This window comes from Gorilla gorilla, chromosome 1 (assembly GCF_029281585.2).
Source record: "Gorilla gorilla gorilla isolate KB3781 chromosome 1, NHGRI_mGorGor1-v2.1_pri, whole genome shotgun sequence".
Taxonomy (NCBI): Eukaryota; Metazoa; Chordata; class Mammalia; order Primates; family Hominidae; genus Gorilla; species Gorilla gorilla.
Genome location: NC_073224.2, coordinates 173096574 through 173123592, shown reverse-complemented (window position 1 = coordinate 173123592; position 27019 = coordinate 173096574). Strand labels below are relative to the sequence as shown.

At 38.7% G+C, this 27019-nt stretch overlaps 1 protein-coding gene across 1 annotated transcript in view; it reads right to left on the bottom strand.

The window, feature by feature from the left end:
* Positions 1-27019, bottom strand: part of DNAI4 (dynein axonemal intermediate chain 4) — a 117462-nt gene that overhangs the window by 58718 nt on the left and 31725 nt on the right. The window contains 2 exon segments of the mRNA XM_031011786.3: positions 2744-2900; positions 25146-25258. Coding sequence (XP_030867646.3) covers positions 2744-2900; positions 25146-25258 — 270 coding nt within the window.

The window sequence follows — 27019 nt, the reverse complement described above, 5'->3', positions numbered from 1 at the left end:
TTGAGTGCAGAAGTCTGTATCTGACCATTAAGTTTTTATTCAAATTTTCTATATCCATACTAATGTGTTCTCTGGTTGACCTACCAATAATTAAGAGAGGTGTGTTTAAATCTCCTACTTTAACAGGATATGTATCAAGTTTCCAATTTTTGCTTCACGTATTTTCAGGTTATTTTATTTATTTATTTATTTATTTATTTATTTATTTATTGAGACGGAGTCTTGCTCTGTCACCCAGGCTGGAGTGCAGTGGCGTGACCTCAGCTCACTGCAACCTCCGCCTCTCAGGTTCAAGTGATTCTCCTGCCTCGGCCTCCCAAGAAGCTGGTACTACTGGCATAAGCCACCACGCCCAGCTAATTTTTGTATTTTTAGTAGACACGAGGTTTTACCATGTTGACCAGGCTGCTCATGAACTCCTGACCTCAGGTGATCCACCCACCTCATCCTCCCAAAGTGCTGGGATTACAGGTGTGAGCCACCGTGCTTGGCCCATATTATTTTATTAGGAATATTCAAGTTCAGGATTACTATACCTTCCTATCATTATGAAGTACACTTTATCCCTAATAATGCTGTCAGTTTAATTGTTCCTCTGTAGGTGACGTGTTTTTAAAAAATGTTTTTTCTATTTTTATTTTTTAATGAAATTACTTTTATATTCCAATGCTCTTATTTATCTATTTATTTATTTATACATAATAATAACAAGAGATGTGGTCTCACTGTGTTGTCCAGGGTGATCTCCACTCACTGCAACCTTCCCCTCCTGGAGAAGCAATTCTCGTGCCTCAGCCTCCCGAGTAGCTGGGATTACAGGTGCCCACCACCATGCCCAGCTAATTTTTGTATTTTTAATAAAGACAAGGTTTCATCATGTTGGCCAGGCTGGTCTCAAACTCCTGACCTCAAGTGATCCGCCCACCTCAGCCTCCCAAAGTGCTGGGATTAAAGGCTTGAGCTACCGCACCCGGCCTGACAGTTTCTTAATGTTAATCATGTTTTAACTCTGTCTCTTATTTGTTTAAACATTTCACACATATTTTATATTCTATATCTGATAACATAATTATCTATAGTCTTCAGGATCTATACCAAATTCAACCTGAGGGAATTCTTCTCCTTCTCCTTCTCCCTCTCCTTCTCCCTCTCCTTCTCCTTCTCCCTCTCCTTCTCCCTCCTCTCTCTCCTCTTCTTGTTCTTCCTTTTTTTTTTTTTAGACATGGTCACATGGTCTCTCTTGGTTGACCAGGCTGGAATGCAATGGCATGAACACAGCTCACTGCAGCCACAACTTCCCGTGATCAATCAAGTGATTCTCCTACCTCAGCCTCCCGAGCAGCTGGGACTACAGGTATGTACCACCATGCCTGGCTAATCAAAAAAGAAAAAAAAAAATTGTAGAGATAGGGCTCTCGCCATGTTGCAGGCTGGTCTCAAACTCCTGGGCTCAAGCCATCCTCCTGCCTTGGCCTCCCAGAGTGCTGGGATTACAGGCATGAGCCACCACACCCAGCTGATCTGAAGGAATCTTAAGAGCCAAAATGGTGGTATGCTTTGCTCCAGAGATTTGTGTTTGCTTCTGACAGTAGGGAGTTGACTCTACTGGCCTAGGATCAGTTGAGATAATTGAGCTCCTTTTGAGAGTCTTGGCTTAACACAAGAATCTCTCTTTCAGCTCTTTCAGTGTAAGGGTTGGGAGAACCCAAGACTCATCACTGGTCTCCAGATCCATATGTTAATATTAAAATTTCTTCCCAGCATTTCTCCCTTTCTGATTTCAAAGCAATTATCTACCCCTTTCTTTTTTCCCCCTTTCCCTTTTTTTTTTTTTTTTGTGGTCCTAGGAACTTTCCCTTCCTTCTTATGAGCTTTTAAAGGTATGCTATTCATGATCTAATATGTACTATGTTTTATAGTCCAAACCATATTATAATATTTTATATTTTGAGAAGGAATAATACCCTAAAATTATTTTAGTGATGGAGTTTTTAGTACTATAAATCCTATTCAAATAATACTTTAGGTAAAATAATCAGAATAACTATTAATAATCTACTTATAGTAGCTATATTAATTTTAGACGGAGGAGAGCGGAAAAGAAAAATTATTAGGGATAAAGAGAGATAGTACAAAATGATAAAGGGGTCAATTCTTCATGAAAACATAACAATCCTTAAATGTGTATCTGCCTAACAACAGACTGTCAAAATACTTGAGACCAAAACTAACTCTATTTATATTCATTAATAAAGAGAAATGGAAAACTTCTCTAATATAGTAAATTCATTTATTTACCCATATTTTGCCTTCCTAAGTTTTAAATATTAGGTTGGTGCAAAAGTAATTGCGGTTTGGCTATTACTATAAAAATGTCAGTTCTTTCTTTTTAAATTGAAAATGATTTATATATGTATAAAAGTAAAAATAATTAAAACCTATATAGAGACTTGGAAGCTTATTTTGTTATTTGGCTTAGAAGTTCGCCTAATTATTTAAAAATATGGTAAAGCTATGGGCTCTTCCTCTAGAAAAATTTACACACAACATAAACATGAACATAAAAGTTCACATGGCACTTATATAACTTTGTATATAATTTTGTAGGGAATATACAGTCTCCCCCCAAACCCCATAGTGTATACCCCAGAATCCCCAAGGACCCTTCACAGAAACAAGGATAAGAACCCTTGGCTTAGCATTTGAATTACAGAAACAATGTAGACAACTGAACCATACATACGTTACTTTCTCAGCTTCTTCAGATTCTACAGAGACCATGACTGTGGGCAAGTCAAAAAATCTCAGTGTTTCTGTCTCTGTGAGTATTATCTCTATATTCTTCTCCAGGTCTTCTTTTGTTACAATTTTTTCAGGTGCTGCCCTTATAACTTGCAAATCTAAAATACATGACTTAATTAAAATCATTTACTAATTGCTATTTTTAATTTGTATTTTTCCTCCTAGTCACCAAAATACCATAATGGGTAACATATTGCAGGTGGTTTATATAGTCAAGGAACAGGCCAGGTTGTGAGACGTAGTATAGTCAACCTTTCTGAAGCCAAATTGGATCTTGTAGGCCATAAACAGCCTTCTTGCTGACATAACAAGCCTACCCCAGTCTAATACCTATAGTCATAACTCTAAGGGTATTCCATTATAACTATCCCACAATATTAATTGGGAACTGGGGTTAGCAACTGTTGGTACTACTCAAGAATATGGAGGCAAGTATATTTAGGGGGCATAATAAGCAACACTTCTTTGAGCCGTGAAGTTAACTTCTAATTCGTTGCTTTAGCAAACTTTTATCCTTCATTTGCCCTCCTTATTAGCTGTCTTTTAATTTAGATGTCATTCCACCTCTAATCATCTTCACCAGGGGTAAAGACTCTACTATATTAGTCCTGGTTGACTATAGAAATAAAATTGGAGCCAATGTCTATGCAAATAATAGAGTGAAAATAATTGGCCATAAACCTTTAGGACAGTCAGAACTTGATCCAAGGTCCTTGGAAAATTCCACTGAGAATTGAGTTTCACAGCTGGGAGAGTTTGGAATTGGTAATGTGGGTAACAGCCATGAGAAAGTATGTAAGTGAGAGTTCAATGTTTTCTATCAACAACAGAGTATACAGCAGACATTCATGAGCCTTTGGGATAGGTAAAGCTTGGACAGCTTTAGGAAAACTTAAAAATGTCTCAGTCTCCTCTTAAAAAGGTTCAGAGCTGAGAAAAACACCTTCCTTATAATCTAAAAAATATACAAGTTATTAATTCCAAAAATCAATCATCAACATTTTTAATGGCTAAATAAATTATGATATACCATCTATGACTATTAAATAGTAAGTAATGTAATAATAAAATTTTTTGAAAATATGTTCTAAAATGTTAAATGACAGAGCAGCCCAGAACATGATCTGCACTATGGTAATAAGAATGTAAAATATTATGCAGCTAAACAAGGTCAGGAACCAGAAAATTTTAAGTTGCAAATCTTCTTTAGTTTTGGGTGATTCTTCTTTTTTAAAAATATTCTTTAATTTTTTTCTATTTGTGTAATAAATTTTAAAAATAAGTAAAAGATTTTATTTATATAAGTAAATTTGACTAAGACAGACAAAATGAGTAAAGAAGTAAATGAGTTATCCACAAGAACAAAATTTGAGGTATATGTAGTCCAAACTTTTTGTCAATGAAGAAAATAAAAAACAGAGGTTAAGTGAAAAGTCCACACAGGAATACTAACAATTTTAAGACTAGCGATTTAGGCTCTTGATTCTCTGAGGTTTCTTACTGTTAGACCACCAGATCTTCCTTTGCAATTTAGTTATATAAACTTCAAAGTAGCATTGTGGCACAGACATGCTAATTATAAAAATAAATGATCTTATACTAGATAAATTACATATATAGAACCTAATATGGTAACATCTCAGTTATTACGGTTGGGAAAAGTAATAGTCTAGTCAACCTTCTTGATGGCAGAGGAACTACCATTCATAGACAAAGCCCTAGGATGGCAAATAGGATTTTTGCCTGGAGTTCTGTATCACCCATTTCCTAAATGTTGCTTGAATTTAATATATGTTCAGAAACTACCCCCAAACCACACTCTTTCCCTATAGAATCTGCCTATTTCATGGGTCAGATCCCCTAACTTTAGACTGGCTGTACCACAGATTTTGAGTACACCTCTCTCTCCACCTAGAAAAGAATCACAATTCTATCAATCTGTTTTGCCTGCTCCTCTTGACTGCCAATGATGGAGGGAACATCTACACTCCTGAAGGTTCTTCCCAGAGGAGGGAGCTCTAGCCTAGTATGACAATCATGGCTCCTCTCCACACCTTTACTCATGAATCCCCTTGAGAGTGTTAGGAGAGTCCTGAAGTGGTCCAGAACCTTTTGTGAATGGGTGGGTAAGTCTGTCAAATTTGAGGGTTTAACAGGGGACTTTTATCCATAATGTGATATTTTGGCTCCAATTCATCATATTTACCCTTATCATATTTTTCAATTAATTCAGAACAGGGTGAGGAAAAGGGATGCAATTGTTTGCCTATTCTCAGAGACCCCAGTAGAGAACAACCTATGAAGCCTTCCTTGGCCTCTACTTTAGCTTCAATGGGCCCAATACAATTACAGCATAATTGAGTCACAAAAGCAGTTTATTCTTCCTCCCTTCTCCTCACTTGTCAAAGGTATCTATTAGTGACTTACTTATTAACTGAGAGCATCCAGAGACAACCTGTGCATGAGATGCTGTTTGGCCCCTACCTTGCAATTAAAACCACAAACTTTTCTAAGCACAAAACTCCTTCTGGTTATATGGTAAAGCAATGGTTCTCAAACTTTACCGTGCAACAGAATCACCCAAGGGCTTAGCAATAATTGCTTGGACTTACCTCTAGACTTTTTTTCAACATTTGGTAAACTTTGTATTTTAGAATAGTTTTAGGTATACAGAAGAGTTGTAAGAATAATTAGAGTTTCTGTATACCCTATATCCAGTTTTCCCTATTGTTAATATTACTCTGGTACATTTAGTACAACTACAATATTGCTATTTTATTATCATATAAAGTCCATATTTTATTCTAATTTCCTTAGATTTAACTAATGTCATTTTTCTCTTCCAGGATCTCATCCAAGACACCACATTACATTTAGTCATCATGTCTCCTTAGGGCTCTCTACACTGTGACAGTTTCTCAGAATTTCCTTGTTTTTGATGACTTTGAGAGTTTTGAAAAGTAGCAGTCATGTATTTTGTAGAATGTCCTTCAATTTGTGATTTTCTGATGTTAAACAAGTGTTATGGGTTTCTGGGAGGAAGACTACAGAGGTAAAGTGTCATTCTCATCATATCATATCAAAGATACATGCTAACATCATAACTTATCATTGATGGTGTTAATCTTGACCACCTGTCAATATCCTCTGCTTTAACGTTATTTTCCCCGCTCTCTCTTTTACATATTGTACTGTTTAGAAGAAAGTCAACATGCAAAGCCCATACTTGTAGAATGGGAAGTTAAGATACACCTTCTTGAGGGAAGAATATCTATATAATTATTTGGAACTCTCGTGTAAAAAGATTTTCCTATTCTCTCCTCTTCATTTATTCAATATTAGTTTGTGTTACTATGAACTCATGTGTATTTATTTTATAATTTGGGTTATAATCCAATTCTACAATATTTATTTTGTTGTTGAAATTGTTCTACCTTTTGCCATTGTGAGCTCTTTCTGTCGGCTGCTAGGTTCCTCTCAAATACCCCTTTTTGTTGTTTGTTTATTGTAGAGTTTTGTTCTATTTTGTTTTGTTTGAGCACTTCTTTACTTTCTGGCTCATGTTGTATCCATGCACCAACTCTAGAATCAGGCATTTCTTCAAAGAGCCCTAGTTACTTTTATTAGAGAATGGAATTAGAAACCAAAATCTGAGCACTGAGAGTGCTTGCTGCTTCTGGGGTGTCATTGCTTCTAGGCTTTCTTAGTGGACAGAGCTAAGAAATATTTGTATGTATACTAACTTGTATATACAAACATATCTATACATGTATGTTCATCTATATCTCTATTAAGCTAAACATGAGTTTATATTAATGTTTTTGACACTTGTTCAATACCACATGAATAATTCTAGCTTCCCTTCTTGCTTTCTGTAATCTCCCACTCCAACAATGGTGAGTTCCTACCATCTGCCCTCCAATTACTTACATGTTCAATCCCAGTATGCATGTACAATGATTCAGAATTATTAACCAATACCCTCATAGGAAGTGACTATAAACTAGAGTGTTTATTTGCAGTTCCTTTTGTCTTTAATCTTATAGCCTCTACTCATTTTCAATATTATTTAGGTATATACCCTTTCCTCCCACTCCTTCTGGAGGGTTATATTATACATTTGTAAGGCAGTTTGATTCTTTTGTTACAGTCTGTATTCCATTGTAGGATCCTCGTATTTCTTAATTGTGATTTAAAAAAAACCTCCCACATTTTAAGTCTCACTTTTTGTGTCGTAATATTCTTTGGGTTTTAGTAAAGGCATGGTGCTATGTATCCACCATTACAGTATCTATACAGAATAGTTTTACCATCCTAAAAATATTCATTATGCTTCACCTATTCAACTCTCCCTTCTCTTCAAGGCCCTGCTACCAACCATTGATTTGTTTTCTGTTTCTATAGTTTTGCCTTTCTCTAGACTGTCATATAAGTAGAATCAGACAGGATATAGTCTTTTCAAACTGGTTTATTTGACTTAGCAATAAGTATTTAAGATTAATCAATCTTGTTGCATGGATTCATAGCTCATTTTTTTATTGCTGAATAATATTCCATTATATGGACATACTATTGTTTGTTTATCTATTCACCACTTAAAAGACATCTTGGTTGCTTCTAGTCTTCTGCATTGATGATTCAGCTGCTAGAAACTTTTGAGTGCAGATTTTTGTGTGAAGATAAATTTTCAGTTCATTTGGGTAAATACCAAGGAACACAACTGCTTGATGATATGGTAAGAGTATGTTTAGTTTTATGCGAAATTGCCAAACTATATTCCAAACTGGATGTACCATTGTGCATCCCCACCAGCAAGGAATGAGAGTTCCTATTTCTCCACATCTTTGCCAGCAATTGGTATTATCAGGTTTTTTTAGCTATTTAAATGCATATGTAGTACTATCTCATTTTTAATTTGTATTTTCCTAATGACATATGAAACTGAGCATCATTTCATATGCTTATTATATGCCACCTGTATATCTTTTTTGATGAAGTGTTTGTTCCTACAGTTTGTTCATTTTTCATTGGGTTGGTGATATGGTTTGGCTGTGTCCCCACCCAAATCTCATCTTGAATTGTAACTCCCACAGTTCCCACGTGTCATGGGAGGAACCCAATGGGAGGTGATTGAATTAAGGGGGTGGGTCTTTCCTGCACTGTTTTCTTGATAGTGAATGAGTCTCACAAGATCTGATGGTTTTAAAAGCAGGAGTTTCCCTGCACAAGCTCTCTATTTTGCATGCCACCATCCACATGAGATATGACTTGCTCATCCTTGCCTTCTGGCATGATGGTGAGGCCTCCCCAGCCATGTGTAACTGTAAGTCCATTAAACCTCTTTTTCTTCCCAGTCTCAGGTATGTCTTTATCAGCAGCATGAAAATGGACTAATACAGTAAATTGGTACCAGTAGAATGGGGTGCTGCTGTAGACACCCGAAAATGTGGAAGCAACTTTGGAACTGGATAACAGACAGAGGTTGGAAGAGTTTGGAGGGCTCAGAAGAAGACAGGAAAATGTGGGGAAGTTTGGAACTCCCTAGAGACTTTTTGCATGGCTTTGACCAAAATGCTGAGAGCGACACGGACAATACAGTCTAGGCTGAGGTAGTCTCAGATGGAAATGAAGGGCTCGTTGGGAACTGGAGCAAAGGTGACTCTTGTTTTAGCAAAAAGAGAGGTGACATTTTGCCTGTGCCTTAGAGATTCGTGGAACTTGAACTTGAGAGAGATTTAGGGTATCTGGCAGAAGAAATTTCTAAGCAACAAAGCATTCAAGAGGTGACTTGGGTGCTGTTAAAGGCATTCAGTTTTATAAGGGAAGCAGAGCATAAAAGATTGGAAAATTTACCACCTGACAATGCAATAGAAAAGAAAATCCCATTTTCTGAAATGAAATTCAAGCTGGCTGCAGAAATGTGCATAAGTAATGAGGAGCCAAATATTAATCACCAAGACGATGGGGAAAATGTCTACAGAGCATGTCAGAGGTCTTCATGGCAGCCCCTCGCATCACAAGCCTGGAGGCCTAGGAGGTGAATGTGGTTTTGTGGGCTGGGCCCAGGGTCCCGGTGTTGTGTGCAGTCTAGGTATTTTGTGCCCTGCATCCCAGCCACTCCAGCCGTGACTAAAAGGGACGAAGGTACAGCTCAAGCTATGGCTTCAGAGGGTAGAAGCCCCAAGCCTTGGCAGCTTCCATGTGGTATTGAGCCTGTGAGTGCACAGATGTCAAGAATTGAGGTATGAGAACCTCCCCCTAGATTTTAGAGGATGTATGGTAACGCCTGGATGCCCAGCCAGAAGTTTGCTGCAGGGGCAGGGCCATCATGGAGAAGCTCTGCTAGGGCAATGCAGAAGGGAAATGTAGGGTGGGAGCCCCTACACAGAGTCCCTACTGGGGCACTGCCTAGTGGAGCCTTGAGAAGAGGACCACCATCCTCCAGACCCCAGAATGGTAGATCCACTGACAGCTTGCACCATGTGCCAGGAAAAGCCATAGACACTCAATGCCAACCCATGAAAGCAGCCAGGAGGGAGGCTATACCCTGAAAAGCCACAGGGGTGGAGCTGTCCAAGACCATGGGAACCCACCTCTTGCATCAGTGTGACCCGGATGCAAGATATGGAGTGAAAAGAGATCATTTTTGAGTTTTAAAATTTGACTGCCCTGCTGGATTTTGGACTTGCATGGGGCCTGTAGCCCCTTTGTTTTGGCCAATTTCTCCCATTTGGAACAGCTGTATTTACCCAATGCCTGTACCCCCATTGTATCTAGGAAGTAACTAACTTGCTTTTGATTTTACAGGCTCATAGGCAGAAGGGACTTGCCTTGTCTCAGATGAGACATTGGACTGTGGACTTTTGAGTTAATGCTGAAATGACTTAAGACTTGCGGGGATTGTTGGGAAGGCATGATTGGTTTTGAAATGTGAGGACATGAGATTTAGAAGAGACCAGGGGTGGAATGATATAGTTTGGCTGTGTCTCCACCCAAATCTCATCTTGAATTGTAACTCCCACAATTCCATGTCATGAGAGGAACCCAGTGGGAGGTGATTGACTTATGGGAGCAGTTCTTTCCTGTGCTGTTCTTGTAATAGTGAATGAGTCTCAAGAGATCTGATGGTTTTAAAAATGGGAGTTTCCCTGCACAACCTCTCTCGTTTGCGTGCTGCCATCCATGTGAGATATGACTTGCTCATCCTTGCCTTCCACCATGATTGTGAGGCCTCCCCAGCCATGTGAAATGTAAGTCCATTAAACCTCTTTTTCTTCCCAGTCTTGGGTATGTCTTTATCAGCAGGGTGAAAACAGAGTAATACAGTTGGGTTTTTTTTTACTGTGAAATTTATGAATTGTTTATGTACTTTGGATAAAAGTCCTTTATGATCTATTTGATTTGCAAACAATTTTCTCCCAGCCTGTGGTTTGTCTTATCATTCACTTAACATTTTCTTTCACAAAGCAAAAATTTTTAAAAAGTCCAATTCTACCAATTTCTACTTTTATGGATTGTGCTTTTGGTGTATCTAAAATTCCATTACCAAAGCCAAGATCACACAGATTTTTTCCTGATGTTTTTCAAAAAGTTTCTTACTTTTGCATTTTAACTTTAGGCCCATGATCCATTTTGAGTTAATTTTTGAGTAAGATGTAAGGTCTGTGTCTATGCTCTCTCTCTCTCTCTTTTTTTTGCATATGGATGTTCAATTTTTCGATCAACATTTATTGAAAAGAGAATTCTTTCTTCATTGAATTGCCTTTGTATTTTTGTAAAAAATCAGTTGATTATATTAGTGTGGGTCTATTTCTGAGCTCTGTATTCCATTTTATTTATCAGTGTACTTGATTATGATAGCTCTATACTTATGCTTGAAATCAGGTAATGTGAGTCCTTCATTTTTTTTTTCCAGAGTTGGGCTGGCTGTTTTAAATCCTCTGTTCTTCAATATAAATTATAGAATAAATTAGCTGATATCTACAAAAAAGATTGCTGGGATTTTGATTAAGATTGGATTGAATCTATACATCGAATTACAAATAACTGATATCTTTACAATACTGAATGTTCCAACGCATGCATATGAAATTCATTTATTTATTTTTTTTACTTCTTTCTTCCCTGTTTTGAGGCTTTCTGTGTATAGATTCTGTAAATATTTTGTTAGATTTATACTTTTCTGATGCTACTGTAAATGTTTTTTGTTGTTGTAGTTTAATTTCAAAGTCTAGTAGTTCGTTGATGGCAAACAGAAAGGCAGTTTGCTTTTATATATTGACCTTGTATCCTGCAGTGTTGCAGGATACATGCCTATTGGTGCCAGGAAGTTTTCTTTTCTTTTTTTTTTTTTTTTTTTTGTAGATTCTTAGGAATTTTCTATATAGACAATGATGTCATCTGTAAGTATAGACAGTTTTATTTCTTGCCTTCCAACCTGTATAAACTTTTTTTGAGATGGAGTTTCACTCTTGTCACCAGACTGGAGTGCAATGGCGCAATCTGGGCTCACTGAAACCTCCAGCTCCTGGGTTCAAGTGACTCTCCTGCTTCAGCTTCCCGAGTAGCTGGGATTACAGATGTGCACAACCACATCCAGCTAATTTTTGGTTTTTCAGTATATACGGGGTTTTGCCATGTTGGCCAGGCTGGTCTTGAACTCCTGACTTCGGGTGATCTGCCCATCTCGGCCTCCCAAAGTGCTGGGATTACAGGTGTGAGCCACCACACTTGGCACAATCTGCATCAACTTTATTCCTTTTTAAAAAAGTAAGCCTAGTTTCATTTTGCCTGTGACATAATTTTTAAAATATCTTTTTTAGGAAGATACTTTTAAATATGTTGTATTTTATAGGAATATACAATTTTTAAATTGTAAAGTGACAGCTTATAATTGTGTACATTTATGGGGTACAAAGTGATGGTTTATGAATACAATGTAGAATAATTAAATCAAGCTAGTTAACATATCCATCACCTCAAATACTCAACATTTTTGTAGTGAAAATATTTGAAATTTCTCTTTGCAATTTTGTAATATAGAATATTCTATTAACTATATTTACCACATTATGCAATAGACTTTTTAAAAAAACATACTTCTCCTAAGATTTTTTCACCATTTGATCATCTTCTCCCCAATCTCCCAAATCCCTAGCCTTTGTTACCTACCATTCTACATTCCACCTCTATGAGATCAATTGTCTTAGATTCCATATATAACTGAGAACATGTAGTATTTGTCTTTCTGTGTCTGGTTTATTTCACTTAGCATAATGTTCTCTAATTCATTACATCCATGTTGTCACAAATGACAGAATTTCCTTCTTTTTAAGGCTGAATAGTATTCCACTGTGTGTATATACCACATTTTCTTTATCCATTCATCTGTTGATGAACATAAGTTGATTCCATAACTTGGCTACTGTGAATAGTGCTGCAATGAACATGGGATGCAGTCAGAGAAATTGATTTCAAATCTTTTGGGTAAATACCCAGAAGTAGGATTGCTGGATCTTATGGTAATTATATTTTTAGTTTGAGGAACCTACCTACAGTTTTCCATAATGGCTATACTAATTTATATTCCCATCAACAGTGTATAAGAGTTCCCTTCTTTTTCTGCGCCTGATGAAATGATCATACAGTTTTTGTCCTTCATTCTATTGTGATGTATCATATTTATTAATTTGCATATGTTGAACCATGCTTGCATCTCAGGGACAAATCCCACTTGATCATGGTGGATGAGTTTTTTCAATGTGTTGTGGAATTCAGTTTGCTAATATTCTGTTGAGGATTTTTGCATCCATGTTCATCAAGGATATCGGCCCACGATTTTTTCTTGTAATATCTTAGTCTAGCTTTGGCATCAGGGTGATGCTGGCCTTGTAAAATTAGTTTGGAAATGTTCCCCCTTCAGACCCCAACTGCAGCCCTGCCCAACTGCAGATACCAAATAGCGTAATTGCTTAGCCAAGGAATACATCCTGTGACCAAATTAACCAGAAGCCATCAAAGTACCCTGTCAGCAGCTCTGCCTGATAGCAGAGAACAGCCAGTTGTCTCAAAGGACAGTGGAAACCTAAGTTATTAATTGTATATCTCTCTTCTTTTCTAACATATGCATTTGGTGTTATAAATTTCCCTCTAAAAATTGCTTTTTCGGGGGGTAGGAGCCAAGATGGCCGAATAGGAACAGCTCCAGTCTACAGCTCCCAGGCTGAGCGACGAAGAAGACGGGTGATTTCTGCATTTCCATCTGAAGTACCAGGTTCATCTCACTAGGGAGTGCCAGACAGTGGGCGCAGGTCAGTGGGTGCGCCCACCGTGCGCGAGCCGAAGCAGGGCGAGGCATTGCCTCACCTGGGAAGCGCAAGGGGTCAGGGAGTTCCCTTTCTGAGTCAAAGAAAGGGGTGACGGACAGCACCTGGAAAATCAGGTCACTCCCACCTGAATACTGCGCTTTTCCGACGGACTTAAAAAACGGCGCACCACGAGATTATATCCCGCACCTGGCTCGGAGGGTCCTACGCCCACGGAGTCTCGCTGATTGCTAGCACAGCAGTCTGAGATCAAACTGCAAGGCAGCAGCGAGGCTGGGGGAGGGGCGCCCGCCATTGTTCAGGCTTGATTAGGTAAACAAAGCAGCCGAGAAGCTCCAACTGGGTGGAGCCCACCACAGCTCAAGGAGGCCTGCCTGCCTCTGTAGGCTCCACCTCTGGGGGCAGGACACAGACAAACAAAAAGACAGCAGTAACCTCTGCAGACTTAAATGTCCCTGTCTGACAGCTTTGAAGAGAGCAGTGGTTCTCCCAGCACGCAGCTGGAGATCTGAGAACGGGCACACTGCCTCCTCAAGTGGGTCCCTGACCCCTGACCCCTGAGCAGCCTAACTGGGAGGCACCCCCCCAGCAGGGGCAGACTGACACCTCACACGGCAGGGTACTCCAACAGACCTGCAGCTGAAGGTCCTCTCTGTTAGAAGGAAAACTAACAAACAGAAAGGACATCCACACCAAAAACCCATCTGTACATCACCATCATCAAAGACCAAAAGTAGATAAAACCACAAAGATGGGGAAAAAACAGAACAGAAAAACTGGAAACTCTAAAAAGCAGAGCGCCTCTCCTCCTCCAAAGGAACGCAGTTCCTCACCAGCAACGGAACAAAGCTGGATGGAGAATGACTTTGACGAGCTGAGAGAAGAAGGCTTCAGACGATCAAATTACTCTGAGCTACGGGAGGACATTCAAACCAAAGGCAAAGAAGTTGAAAACTTTGAAAAAAATTTAGAAGAATGTATAACTAGAATAACCAATACAGAGAAGTGCCTAAAGGAGCTGATGGAGCTGAAAAGCAAGGCTTGAGAACTATGTGAAGAATGCAGAAGCCTCAGGAGCCGATGCGATCAACTGGAAGAAAGGGTATCAGCGATGGAAGATGAAATGAATGAAATGAAGCGAGAAGGGAAGTCTAGAGAAAAAAGAATAAAAAGAAATGAGCAAAGCCTCCAAGAAATATGGGACTATGTGAAAAGACCAAATCTACGTCTGATTGGTGTACCTGAAAGTGATGGGGAGAATGGAACCAAGTTGGAAAACACTCTGCAGGATATTATCCAGGAGAACTTCCCCAATCTAGCAAGGCAGGCCAACGTTCAGATTCAGGAAATACAGAGAACGCCACAAAGATACTCCTCGAGAAGAGCAACTCCAAGACACATAATTGTCAGATTCACCAAAGTTGAAATGAAGGAAAAAACGTTAAGGGAAGCCAGAGAGAAAGGTCGGGTTACCCTCAAAGGGAAGCCGATCAGACTAACAGCGGATCTCTCCACAGAAACCCTACAAGCCAGAAGAGAGTGGGGGCCAATATTCAACACTCTTAAAGAAAAGAATTTTCAACCCAGAATTTCATATCCAGCCAAACTAAGCTTCATAAGTGAAGGAGAAATAAAATACTTTACAGACAAGCAAATGCTGAGAGATTTTGTCACCACCAGACCTGCCTTACAAGAGCTCGTGAAGGAAGCACTAAACATGGAAAGGAATAACCGGTACCAGCCACTGCAAAATCATGCCAAAATGTAAAGACCATTGAGAATAGGAAGAAACTGCATCAACTAACGAGCAAAATAACCAGCTAACATCATAATGACAGGATCAAATTCACACATAACAATATTAACTTTAAATGTAAATGGACTAAATGCTCCAATTAAAAGACACAGACTGGCAAATTGGATACAGAGTCAAGACCCATCAGTGTGCTGTATTCAGGAAACCCATCTCACGTGCAGAGACACACATAGGCTCAAAATAAAAGGATGGAGGAAGATCTACCAAGCCAATGGAAAACAAAAAAAGGCAGGAGTTGCAATCCTAGTCTCTGATAAAACAGACTTTAAACCAACAAAGATCAAAAGAGACAAAGAAGGCCATTACATAATGGTAAAGGGATCAATTCAACAAGAAGAGCTAACTATCCTAAATATATATGCACCCAATACAGGAGCACCAAGATTCATAAAGCAAGTCCTGAGTGACCTACAAAGAGACTTAGACTCCCACACATTAATAATGGGAGACTTTAACACCCCACTGTCAACATTAGACAGATCAACGAGACAGAAAGTCAACAAGGATACCCAGGAATTGAACTAAGCTCTGCACCAAGCAGACCTAATAGACATCTACAGAACTCTCCAGCCCAAATCAACAGAATATACATTTTTTTTCAGCACCACACCACACCTATTCCAAAACTGACCACATACTGAGAAGTAAAGCTCTCCTCAGCAAATGTAAAAGAACACAAATTATAACAAACTATCTCTCAGACCACAGTGCAATCAAACTAAAACTCAGGATTAAGAATCTCACTCAAAACCACTCAACTACATGGAAACTGAACAACCTGCTCCTGAATGACTACTGGGTACATAACGAAATGAAGGCAGAAATAAAGATGTTCTTTGAAACCAATGAGAACAAAGACACAACATACCAGAATCTCTGGGATGCATTCAAAGCAGTGTGTAGAGGGCAATTTATAGCACTAAATGCCCACAAGAGAAAGCAGGAAAGATCCAAAATTGACACCCTAACATCACAATTGAAAGAACTAGAAAAGCAAGAGCAAACACATTCAAAAGCTAGCAGAAGGCAAGAAATAACTAAAATCAGAGCAGAACTGAAGGAAATAGAGACACAAAAAACCCTTCAAAAAATTAATGAATCCAGGAGCTGGTTTTTTGAAAGGATCAACAAAATTGATAGACCACTAGCAAGACTAATAAAGAAAAAAAGAGAGAAGAATCAAATAGACGCAATAAAAAATGATAAAGGGGATATCACCACCGATCCCACAGAAATACAAACTACCATCAGGGAATACTACAAACACCTCTACGCAAATAAACGAGAAAATCTAGAAGAAATGGATAAATTCCTGGACACATACACTCTCCCAAGACTAAACCAGGAAGAAGTTGAATCTCTGAATAGACCAATAACAGGATCTGAAATTGTGGCAATAATCAATAGCTTACCAATCAAAAAGAGTCCAGGACCAGATGGATTCACAGCCGAATTCTACCAGAGGTACAAGGAGGAACTGGTACCATTCCTTCTGAAACTATTCCAATCAATAGAAAAAGAGGGAATCCTCCCTAACTCATTTTATGAGGCCAGCATCATTCTGATACCAAAGCCAGGCAGAGACACAACAAAAAAAGAGAATTTTAGACCAATATCCTCGATGAACATTGATGCAAAAATCCTCAATAAAATACTGGCAAACCAAATCCAGCAGCACATCAAAAAGCTTATCCACCATGATCAAGTGGGCTTCATCCCTGGGATGCAAGGCTGGTTCAATATACGCAAATCAATAAATGTAATCCAGCACATAAACAGAACCAAAGACAAAAACCACATGATTATCTCAATAGATGCAGAAAAAGCCTTTGACAAAATTCAACAACGCTTCATGCTAAAAACTCTCAATAAATTAGGTATTGATGGGACGTATTTCAAAATAATGAGAGCTATCTATGACAAACCCACAGCCAATATCATACTGAATGGGCAAAAACTGGAAGCATTCCCTTTGAAAACTGGCACAAGACAGGGGTGCCCTCTCTCACCACTCCTATTCAACATAGTGTTGGAAGTTCTGGCCAGGGCAATTAGGCAGGAGAAGGAAATAAAGGGTATTCAATTAGGAAAAGAGGAAGGCAAATTGTCCCTGTTTGCAGACGACATGATTGTATATCTAGAAAACCCCATTGTCTCAGCCCAAAATCTCCTTAAGCTGACAAGCAACTTCAGCAAAGTCTCAGGATACAAAATCAATGTACAAAAATCACAAGCATTCTTATACACCAACAACAGACAAACAGAGAGCCAAATCATGAGTGAACTCCCATTCACAGTTGCTTCAAAGAGAATAAAATACCTAGGAATCCAACTTACAAGGGATGTGAAGGACCTCTTCAAGGAGAACTACAAACCACTGCTCAATGAAATAAAAGAGGATATAAAGAAATGGAAGGATATTCCATGCTCATGGGTAGGAAGAATCAATATTGTGAAAATGGCCATACTGCCCAAGGTAATTTACACATTCAATGCCATCCCCATCAAGCTACCAATGACTTTCTTCACAGAATTGGAAAAAACTACTTTAAAGTTCATATGGAACCAAGAAAGAGCCCACATCACCAAGTCAATCCTAAGCCAAAAGAACAAGGCTGGAGGCATCACACTACCTGACTTCAAACTATACTACAAGGCTACAGTAACCAAAACAGCATGGTACTGCTACCAAAACAGAGATATAGATCAATGGAACAGAACAGAGCCCTCAGAAATAACACCGCATAACTACAACTATCTGATCTTTGACAAACCTGAGAAAAACAAGCAATGGGGAAAGGATTCCCTATTTAATAAATGGTGCTGGGAAAACTGGCTAGCCATATGTAGAAAGCTGAAACTGGATCCCTTCCTTACACCTTATACAAAAATCAATTCAAGATGGATTAAAGACTTAAATGTTAGACCTAAAACCATAAAAACCCTAGAAGAAAACCTAGGCATTACCATTCAGGACATAGGCATGGGCAAGGACTTCATGTCTAAAACACCAAAAGCAATGGCAACAAAAGACAAAATTGACAAATGGGATCTAATTAAACTAAAGAGCTTCTGCACAGCAAAAGAAACTACCATCAGAGTGAACAGGCAACCTACAAAATGGGAGAAAATTTTCGCAACCTACTCATCTAACAAAGGGCTAATATCCAGAATCTACAATGAACTCAAACAAATTTACAAGAAAAAAACAAACAACCCCATCAAAAAGTGGGCGAAGGACATGAACAGACACTTCTCAAAAGAAGACATTTATGCAGCCAAAAGACACATGAAAAAATGCTCATCATCACTGGCCATCAGAGAAATGCAAATCAAAACCACAATGAGATACCATCTCACACCAGTTAGAATGGCAATCATTAAAAAGTCAGGAAACAACAGGTGCTGGAGAGGATGTGGAGAAATAGGAACACTTTTACACTGTTGGTGGGACTGTAAACTAGTTCAACCATTGTGGAAGTCAGTGTGGCGACTCCTCAGGGATCTAGAACTGGAAATACCATTTGACCCAGCCATCCCATTACTGGGTATATACCCAAAGGACTATAAATCATGCTGCTATAAAGACACATGCACCCGTATGTTTATTGCGGCATTATTCACAATAGCAAAGACTTGGAACCAACCCAAATGTCCAACAATGATAGACTGGATTAAGAAAATGTGGCACATATACACCATGGAATACTATGCAGCCATAAAAAATGATGAGTTCATGTCCTTTGTAGGGACATGGATGAAATTGGAAATCATCATTCTCAGTAAACTATTGCAAGAACAAAAAACCAAACACCGCATATTCTCACTCATAGGTGGGAACTGAGCAATGAGATCACATGGACACAGGAAGGGGAATATCACACTCTGGGGACTGTTGTGGGGTGGTGGGAGGGGGGAGGGATAGCATCGGGAGATATACCTAATGCTAGATGACGAGTTAGTGGGTGCAGCGCACCAGCATGGCACATGTATACATATGTAACTAACCTGCACAATGTGCACATGTACCCTAAAACTTAAAAGTATAATAAAAAAATATATATATAAAAAAAAATAAAAATAAAAATTGCTTTTTCTTCATCCCCAAATTGTGATAAGTTGTATTTTCATTTTCATTGAGTTCAAATTATTTGTTTTTAAATTTCTCTTGAGACTTCTTTGGCCCATGGGTTATTTAGAATTTTGTGGTTTAATTTGCAAATGTTTGGAAAATTTCCAGCTATCTTTCTGTTATGATTTCTAGCTTATTGCTATTGTCATCTGAGCACATACTTTGTATAATTTCTATTCTTTTGGATTTGTTGAAGTATGTTTTATGGCCCTGAATGTGGTCTACAGAATGCCATCTAGCCTTTCTTTATGTAGATGCAAGTTTCTGACCCATGTCATTTTTCTTTTGCCTGATGAAGTTCTTTCCACATTTCTTTCAGAGCTGGTCTGCTGGCAATAAATTACCTCAGAATTTTCTTTATCTGGGAAAATCTTCATTTCTCCTTCACTGTTGAAGGATATTTTTTCTGGATATAGAATTATAGAATGCCAGTTTTTAATTTCAACACTTCAAAGATTTTTGTTTCACTCTTTTCTTGTTTATTTGGTTTGTGATGAGAAGTCAAATGTAATTTATATCCTTGTTCTTCTAGCCAGGTGTGATGACTCATGCCTATAATAATCCCAGCACTCAGGGAGGCTTGAGGCAGGAGAATCGCTTGAATCCAAGAGTTCAAGACCAGCCTGGGCACATGGCAAAAACCTGTCTGTACAAAAATAAAAGAGAAAAAAAGAAAACAATAAAAAATATATCCTTATTCTTCTATAGGTAAGATTTTTTTCCTTCTGGCTTCCTTCAGGATGTTCTCTTTGTCTTTTGTTGTCTGTAATTTGAATATAATATTCCTAGGTTTTGTGTTTTTGTTTTGCTTTGATATTTATCTTGCTTGGTATTCTTTTTGTATCTGTTGTTTAGTGTCTGACAATTTTGGAATGTTCTCAACAAGTATTACTACAAGCATTTCTTCTATCCCATTCTCTCTTCTGGTATTCCAATTGTGCATATGTTACGCCTTTTGATATTATCCCACAGTTCTTGGACGGCTGTTCTATTTTCATTATTTTTTCTCTTTGCATTTTAGTTTGGGAATTTTTTATTGACCTTCAAATTAACTGATACTTTCCTTAACCCTGTGAAGTCAATGGGGCTATCAAAGATATTCTTCATTCATGTTGCTGTGTTTTTGATATCTAGCATGTCATTTTGAGTCTTTCATATAATTTTCATCTCTCTGCTGACATTACACACCTTGCACATTGTATACTTTTTCCATTAGATCGCTTAACATATTAATCATAATTATTTAAAATGCCCTGTCCAATAGTTTTTAAATTTGTATCATAACAGTCTGGGTTTGATGCTTGCTTGATCTCTTGAAAATATTTTTTTCTTGCCCTTTAGCACTCCTAATGACTTTTTGTTAAAAGCCAGACATGTTGTACCCTGTAACAGGTGCTGAGGTAATAAGGCCTTCAGCAGAAGAATTGATAGCACTCAGGGTAGCAGTTTGGTTGTGTTTAATGTTGTTTTAGCTACAGGTATCAAAACCTTTCTTGTTTTTGTTTCCCTTCCTGGCTTTCAGGCTTCTCTTTGTATTGCTTTAGAGAAAGCCTATGTCTTGCAATTCTTTCATCTGCAATCCAGTATTGTTACTCTGGAGGTTCACTGGTAGTAAGTGTGGAGAAGGGAAGTAGTCTACAATCTGATTGAGTCTCAGACTTTTAGTTAACCTGTGTCTTGGAGACATGGTGTTCACAAGTATATCTATTCCTACTTCAAGGGCATAGTTGTCTTATCCCTGCCCCTACTCCCTTCCCTGGCTGCAACATTTCCAATGGAATTCCTTAAAGGCTGTTATCTTTCCTCCTTAGTTAAGAAATAAAGGCTGGTGCTAGAGTAGAATTCCCTTACCCTATCTGGGCTATAGTTTCAAAATTACCCTCTGGCAAATTTCCCCCACCCCCCATCCCCAGACTAAGTCTTTGTTAGAAAAAAAGAGGAAGGAGTGTTTTAAGGTGGATATTCTTTGCCTCCACTACCAAGGCCACTAGCTTATCCTCAGCTCAGATCTTTAGCTCAGATCCTCAGCTCAGATCCTCACTGAAAGAATCCACTGGATTCCTAGAATGAAGCCCATGTAAGTGTGGGCCCTCTCTTTCCCATGATTGTGCTCCCCCATGAATTTTTTACTCTTATACTAGTAAAATACTCAGCCTCCAGCAATTCATGAAAATAATCATTCATGTGTTCCTCCAGTTTATGGTAAGTAACTCTTGGGAACTGTATTTCTCTGGATTGTCTGTCTCTCTAGATCTTAAGGTGGCAGTTTGCCCTTGTCACCACAGTTCTCTGATGAGCCCAAGAAAAGTTGTTAATTTTCCATTTGTCCAACTTTTTCTTGTTATAAGACAGGAGTAATGACTTTTAAACTCTCTACGTATAAGAACAGAAACTGGAAGTCCACCCCAGAATTTTTTATTCAGTAGGTCTGGGAGGAGGGAAGTTACAAACATAGTTTAAATATATTTTTATCTAGAAGTATATTAGAACAGGCTAATTTCAGGAATTTTGTGTGTCAGTTGTTAAACGTAGACATTACCCAAAATTAAATTATATAAACTTATGATTAAATAAATCATATTAAAAACAAAGATAATAATTACTCAAGGATCATCACTTCCTAGTTATGCTATTAAATTTTACTACTACCGTCCAGAAGTGGTGGCTCACACCTGCAATCCCAGCATTTTGGGAGGCCATGGCAGCGGATCACTCGAGACCAGCCTGGCAAAAAAGGTGAAACCCTGTCTCTACTAAAAATACAAAAATTAGCTGAGTGTGGTGGCAGGCACCTGTAATCCCAGCTACTTGGGAGTATGAGGCAGGAGAATGGCCTGAACCCAGGAAGCAGAGGTTGTAGTGAGCCGAGATCGCACCACTGCACTCCAGCCTGGGTGACAGAGCGAGACTTTGTCTCAAAAAAAAAATCTACTACTACCTAATTGTTGCAGTTGTTTAAAATATCTATTGTATCTGTATGGTGGTGTGCTACTAAGTATCTATTTGTAACTTCCCATTCAGAAAATTTATGTTGGGAGCTTGAAATCTGCTGTGATGAGAGGATTTATAACATGGAAATTGGCAAATGCTGCAAATAAATGTTTCCTTGCCACCTGTGTAGGTAGCAAAATATTTATCAGCATACTTACTGCTTAGGCCTAAACTCTAGTCCCAGATATTGCTATTCAATTGACCTGAATTGAGACACAACTATGGGAATTTTTAAAAGGCATACCAGATGACTTTAATATGCATTCTAGAGCAAGGAAGCACTGTTCTGGTCTAAAAAAGAAGCCAGTGGGTAGAAGTAGAATTGTTTAGGTGTCATTCATTTTAGAGGCTGACTTTGTAGTTGGAATTCACCAGCAACAGCTGGGCGTGGTGGCTCACGCCTGTAATCCCAGCACTTTGGGAAGCCGAGGCAGGCAGATCACGAGGTCAGCAGTTCAAGACCAGCCTGGCTAACATGGTGAAACCCCGTCTCTACTAAAAATACAAAAATTAGCCAGGCATGGTGGCAAGCGCCTGTATTCCCAGCTATTCGGGAGGCTGAGGCAGAAGAGTCACTTGAACCCGGGAGGCGGAGGTTGCAGTAAGCTGAGATCACGCCACTGAACTCTAGCCTGGGTGACAGAGCAAGACTCCGTCTAAAAAACAAAACAAAACAAAACAAAAAAATTCACCAGCAACTGGCCAAGGTGATATAAATATCTATATTGTTTTTCAAGTCTTCTGGAGGTAAATTTGTGTTACTTGTTTTTGTTTGTTTTTGATGTAGATAAGCAAAGAAAGGCTTCAAGGCAAATTGTTACATAAAGATTTAGTCTTTATGCTAAGAGTAATGCAAATCCTTTGAAGAGTTAGTTTCTAAGCAAAAGAGGATGCAATTAGTTGTGTTTCTAAAAAAATCATTCTGAATATAGTTTGGAAAAATAGATTGGAAGGTGGCAAGAATATCTACAGAGAAAGCTGGGGGAGGTGATGACAATAATCCAGTTTTCCCTGCCTCCACCTGAGAGAATGAGGGTCTCTCCTGCAGCAGACATTGCTGATTGGTTAGGTTTTTATTCCAAACCCTTTCTCTCTCTCCTTGCCTCTTTCTTTTAATAGAAATAATATAATTAATAGAAAGCTAAATACTTGATTTTCCAGGCTCTTTTAAAGCTGAGGGTGGTCATGTGACAGTTCTGGCCAATGAGATGAAAGCAGAAATATAAAGGAAGCGGAATGGCTTCTGGGAAATTTTTTACCTTCCTGAAAAATGAGAGAGATAGGATGGTGCTATTGCCCTTCTCCTTTCTGTCTTTAATGTGGATAAAATGCCCAGAGTGAGCTGGAGAAGATATTTTGAGACCATAAGAAAAGAAGAAAGGCTTTAGGAAAGAGAATAGCAGAACGGCCAATCCAAATTCTGACAAAATTAAGCCAAAAAAAATCAAAGCCAAAAGCTATCTCTTCTTTTAATGTGAGAAAAGTAAATATTTGTTCAGTTCTTGTTAGTTGGGTATTCTGTTACTTGCTGTCAGAGTCATTCCTGTTATATCCCCCAACATCAGAAAGAAAAGTCCATAAAGCACCATTTTTCCAGCCTTATATCTTCACCAGTCCCTCATTATCATTTTAAAGGAAAAAAAATCCTTATTGCACTCCAAATCAAGTACCCCTCAAGTATGTAACCATTTCTCCCAGCACTTCTGATCATCCATTATTATTTCCTCATTCTTGTATCTTCATTTTCATAATCCCTTCTATTACCTCATGTTTTACCCTCTGCCTGGATTGGGCTTCCCCTACTTCTTCTCCAAACAAGTAACTAATCATCTTTAAAAACCTAATTCAAAAGTCAATAATGTTCTCTGTGAAACCTTTTTTATTTTACCTCAAAGGATTTAATCACTCCTTTCTAAGTGTTCCCATGACGTTCCACATGTTATTATGGAACTGATCACAAATGTATCAGAATTATTTGTCTCCAATTAGAAGTTGAATTTGGTGGCTCACACTGATAATCCCAGTACTTTGGGAGGCCGAGGCACACAGATCACTTGAGCCCAGGAGTTCGAGACCAGCCTGGTCAACATAGTGAAAACCTGTATCTACAATAATTACAAAAAATTAGCCAGGCACGGTGGTACATGCCTGTATTCCCAGGTACTTCGGAGGCTGAGGTGGGAAGATCGCTGGAGCCCAGGAAGCAGAGGTTGCAGTGAGCCAAGATTGCACTCCAGTCTGGGTGACAGAGTGAGACCCTGAGAAGAAGAAGAAAGAAGAGGCCAGGCACAGTGGCTCAGGCCTGTAATCGCAGCACTTTGGGAGGCTGAGGCGGGCAAATCATTTGAGGTCAGAAGTTTGAAACCAGCCTGGCCAACATGATGAAACCCCGTCTCTATTAGAAATACAAAAAAATTAGCCAGGCATGGTGGCGGACACCTGCAATCCCAGCTACTTGGGAGGCTGAGACCGGAGAATTGCTTGAACCCAGGAGGCGGAGGTTGCAGTGAGCTGAGATTGTGCCACTGCACGCCAGCCTGTGTGACAGAGCAAGACTCTGTCTCAAAAAAAAAAAAAGAGGAAAGAAGAAAGAAGAAGAGGAAGAAGAAGAAGAGGAAGAGGAGAAGGAAGCAAAGGAGGAAGAGGAGGAAGAGGAAGAAGAAGAAGAGCAGGGGGAGGAGGAGGAGGGAGAGGAAGAGGGGGAGAAGGAAGAGGAGGAGGAAGAGGTAGAAGAGGAAGAGGAGGAAGAAGTGAGGAAGAAGAGGAAAAGAAGAAGAGGAAAAGAGGAAGAGGAAGAAAAGGAAGAGGAAGAAGAAGAGGAAGAAGCAGAAGCAGCAGCAGAAGCAGCAGCTGAGCTCTAACACAAAGCACCATTGGTTCCTCAGGCTGATGATTCAAAACAGTCACCCAGGGAACTTAAAAAAATAGATATTCCCCTGGTAATTCTCTTGAAGCGACTTCACAAGCCAGCATTTGGAAATCATTACCATATTTCTTTTATCTCAAGTATCCAACCAATAATAAGCATATGGACTAAATAACGGACTGTTACTGAAATAAACAAGTATATTTTCATTACCTGTGAAACTAGTCAATCTTTCCCGTTTATAGGATGGTTCTTCCAGGTCTTCTGCTATTGATTCACTTGCTGATACACTTGACTTAGAAACTGTACTGCTTCCTAAAACTGACCTTTAATAATGAATAACAAAATTACTCATTTATTTAGATGTCCTTATAGGAAACTACACATACAAATTAGAACATATTATCAGATGGAGAAATCAAATATACTATGATCATATAAGCAAAATAGATACATTAATTTTTAAATAATGAGTTGGTTTTTAATATTTCTTAAATAAAAAGTTACTTAAAATTTATTTGTATCTTTATTTATTTTTTGAAATGGAGTCTCGCTCTGTCACCCAGGCTGTAGTGCAGTGGCATGATCTCTGCTTACTGCAACCTCTGCCTCCCAGGTTCAAGTGATTCTCCTGCCTCAGCCTCCTGAGTGGCTGGGATTACAGGCTTGCGCCACCACGTCCAGCTAAATTTTTTGTATTTTTAGTAGAGACATGGTTTCACCATGTTAGCCAGGCTGGTCTTGAACTCCTGACCTCAGGTGATCTGCCCACCTCGGCCTCCCAAAGTGCTGTGATTACAGGCGTGAACCACCGCACCCAGCCAAAATGTATTTTAGAAGAAAGACATGTTAAACATGCTTAAAGTCCTTTGGTGAATTACCAATACATTTAGTACAAAAATCCAAAATACAGTCAACCTACCCAGCATATTCATCTTCATTATTAGTCTTCCTTTACTTTTTTTCTTTTCTTAGTTCCTCAATCTTACAGAGCTCTCTAACTTCAGAGCCTCAGCCTGGAATACTCTTCCTTTCGTTTTTCACTTGGTTTCTGTTCACTGTTCAAATGTCATCTTAAAAATGTGATTTATTTCATTTTATAAAGGCCTTCTCAAGGTTTAACTAAAATATATGTACTCAGAAAGAAATCAATGGAAGAATCCAAAAATAATTTCCTTAAACATATGAACTTAGCAGTACTCCATGGTATTACATACTTTCTTTTTTGTTCCTATTTATAGTCTCAACTGCCCATCAAAAGAGGATGTAAAGTTTATTGGAATATCCTCCTTTACCAGGTACTCCTATATTTTTGCAGGCAAATTCAGAGGCAAGCTCCAGAGAAGCATAATTGCTGTGTATTATAAAATAAGAGAGAAATCAAACTCTAGGAGAACAGAGATTTGCATGGGAGAGGAGGGGAAAAAAGGAAAGCCACCTCTTCCTGTAAAATGCAGCTCAAAAGAAGCTGAAGAAAGCTGAAGAAAAATGTCTAATGAGAATTTGAAATTAATTGTATGTGATTTTAGTCCCATCTTTTGGTTGCTCAGGAAGTCTTGAGTGAAATATATATATTTTTCACAAATGTTTTGTTGTGAGTGTATGGAAACTCTGAAGACATTAAGAGCTCTGCATTTAATTTAAAACATGAGAGGAACATAGAGATGGAACACTAGGATGATAATCAAAACTGGGTGGCTCATGCCTGTAATCCCAGCATTTTGGGAGGCCTAGGCAGGTGGATCACCTGAGGTCAGGAGTTCGAGATCAGTCTGGCTAACATGGTGACACCCCGTCTCTATTAAAAATACAAAAAATTAGCCAGGTGTAGTGGGGGTGCGCCTGTATTCCCAGCTACTCTGGAGGCTGAGGCAGGAGAATTGCTTGAACCTGGGAGGTGGAGGTTGCAGTGAGCCAAGATGGCACTACTGCACTCCAGCCTGGGCAACAGGAGTGAAACTTGTCTCAAAAAAGAAAGAAAGAAAGAAAGAAAGAAACTGGGAGACTGGAGACAACTGATATCTAAGATACACATTTGCAATTTAAATGGAAAGGCAATATATATGATAGAAAAAAGGAACTATATA